Below are 2,224 nucleotides of genomic sequence, written 5' to 3' on the forward strand. Positions count from 1 at the left end.
CAAGGTGCTCTTGTATTAGGGGAGTACGCATGAGGAGGCCCAATGTCCACCTGCCACCCCACTACCAAACCAATAATTATTGCACCTAGGTCTGTTCCCCCCTTAATCTTAAATATATTTACATATGTACATGTCTGTATTTAGGCTTGTATATATGCCCTTTGCCTCCTACTTCTTTCCTCTATTTCTTTGCAGCTTCCTCCTGTGTCTCTTGATTTTTTTACTTCCCTCTGTTCATGGCTTCTTCTCTGTATTGCAGGCATCTAAGAGAGAGCATGCAGCTATCATTCTCTGGAACACTACATCTTGGAAGCAAGTCCAGAATTTAATCTTCCACACGTTGACTGTCACACAGATGGCCTTCTCACCTAACGACAAGTTCTTACTGGCTGTCTCCAGAGACCGGACCTGGTCACTGTGGAAAAGGCAGGACATAGCTTCATCGGAACTAGGTAAAACAGCTCTGTTGGGCCACAAGGCTATGTGTGGAACAAGTGTGCCCATTTTATGCACTCTGAGCAGCTGCTGGACGTGAGAAGGGCAGAGCATCACACCTTGAAGCCTGTCACGACCCTGTGATAATTCAACAAAGGGTGACTGACTCCCTGTAGGTGTGCGTGACTTCTGGGTTGACATTCTGGTGCCCCTGTGGTTAGGGTGGCATGTGTTCCGATAGCTCTGTTGGAGGAAAAGAAATTCTGTTTGTGGAAAATGTCTATTTGCAAATGTTTTCACAAAACCAGTTGGCACCACAGAACCATGTGGATGGCATATTCTGAGCTAGAAATCTATGAGTCAGGACTCATGAAGGTTCCATTGGGGAAACTTAAGAATGACAGTTTTTTCCCCTCTTTTAAGAATTATTTTACAAATGTAGAAATATTTTAAAATTGGAAACCTAAAGGGGACAGGAGGGCCCTTAGTCTTTTCCTACTCAGACCTGTTACTTTCATAGATTAGGAAGATGGTTCCAGGCTGGATAGCATGATCCCTGGGCCATAGATTAACCCAGTTAAGCCTGCATTCTACACCTGATAATTAAAACCAGAAAACGTCTTGCGTCGCATTTTAAAGAGTACCAACTCCAACATATTAGACTATTTCATTTCACTCCAGTAGTGATTTCTTAACATGAAACATTTACTTTTTAAAATGTTACGGTGATGACAACATTTTTACAATGCTGTGTCTCTATGGGTTATAGATTATTGGATGGCTTGTCCTTCCCTCCTTGAAAGAAGTTAATATGCTGTAAGTGTAGGTCATGTGATGGCTTAATCTTACATTTAAATCATATGAAGGAAGAGTTTGGTTTGGTTTTATGTTATTTAGCTGGTGCATTAATTTTTTTGATAGTTCAATATGCAAATCAGGCTTATTCCTACGTAAGACTTCGTCAGTAGGCATCCATTGATCCTTTAATTGAGGGTCTGAGTGCTCGTCATCCATCCCTGGAGAGTGGACAAAATATTGTGCCCACGATCTTCCGGTGAGGGGTCAGTCACCTGGATTTGTTCTCTGGTTAAAGTCTGGCTTTATAAATTGATGACTCCGTCACATGGTGAACATGGCATTCACACGTACTATTTTTAAATGGTATAAAAGATTTTTTAAGAAAACAACTCTGCTTCTCTGCGTGGTGACTATTGGGTCCGTGTTTCTTTCAGAGCCGGTTTTCATTCTCTTTGCCTTCACGAACAAAGTCACTGCAGTGCACAGCAGAATTATTTGGTCTTGTGATTGGAGTCCCGATGGCAAGTACTTCTTCACAGGGAGCCGGGACAGAAAGGTAATTCCAAGGACATAACCCCATGTTTTCAAATGTCAAAGGTAATCATTACAGGGATGTTCGAATAAAGCATGTAGTCCTAGTTCTGTCCTGCCTCTTAATCAGCTTATTCCCTCCTGTAACACATGGATTCATTTTGAAAACTTTTCTTTAAAAATGTTTAAGTCCATTTCTCTGAAATATCAAAGAGAAGACCTTTCAGATGGCCCCAGTGGGTGAAACTTTTTTTATATTGAGCGGTTGCTGCCTTTTTAATCAGTGGTGGAGGGGTGCACCCGAGCTTTTTAAAAGAAATCATGTAAGGTAGCAGTCTCATGTACTTGAGCATAAGCCTGGCCTCCTCACCGTGTCCTTTCCTCTAGACCAGAGGTTGGGAAGCAGTTAGGCGTTTCCTTTCCACTCTTTGCCTTCTCCATTCAAAGAAGGTACAAGTGA

General features: G+C 42.0%; 1 protein-coding gene across 1 annotated transcript in view; it reads left to right on the forward strand.

Moving 5' to 3' along the window:
- Nucleotides 1-2,224, forward strand: part of ELP2 (elongator acetyltransferase complex subunit 2) — a gene marked incomplete at its 5' end in the record, with an annotated part of 44,783 nt that overhangs the window by 38,200 nt on the left and 4,359 nt on the right. The window contains 2 exons of the mRNA XM_045296035.1: nucleotides 260-452; nucleotides 1,668-1,789. Coding sequence (XP_045151970.1) covers nucleotides 260-452; nucleotides 1,668-1,789 — 315 coding nt within the window. The remainder of the gene's footprint in view (nucleotides 1-259; nucleotides 453-1,667; nucleotides 1,790-2,224) is intronic.

This window comes from Echinops telfairi, unplaced genomic scaffold (genome assembly GCF_000313985.2).
Source record: "Echinops telfairi isolate 266 unplaced genomic scaffold, ASM31398v2 ScPeMD7_7400;HRSCAF=8409, whole genome shotgun sequence".
In the NCBI taxonomy this organism is placed as follows: Eukaryota; Metazoa; Chordata; class Mammalia; order Afrosoricida; family Tenrecidae; genus Echinops; species Echinops telfairi.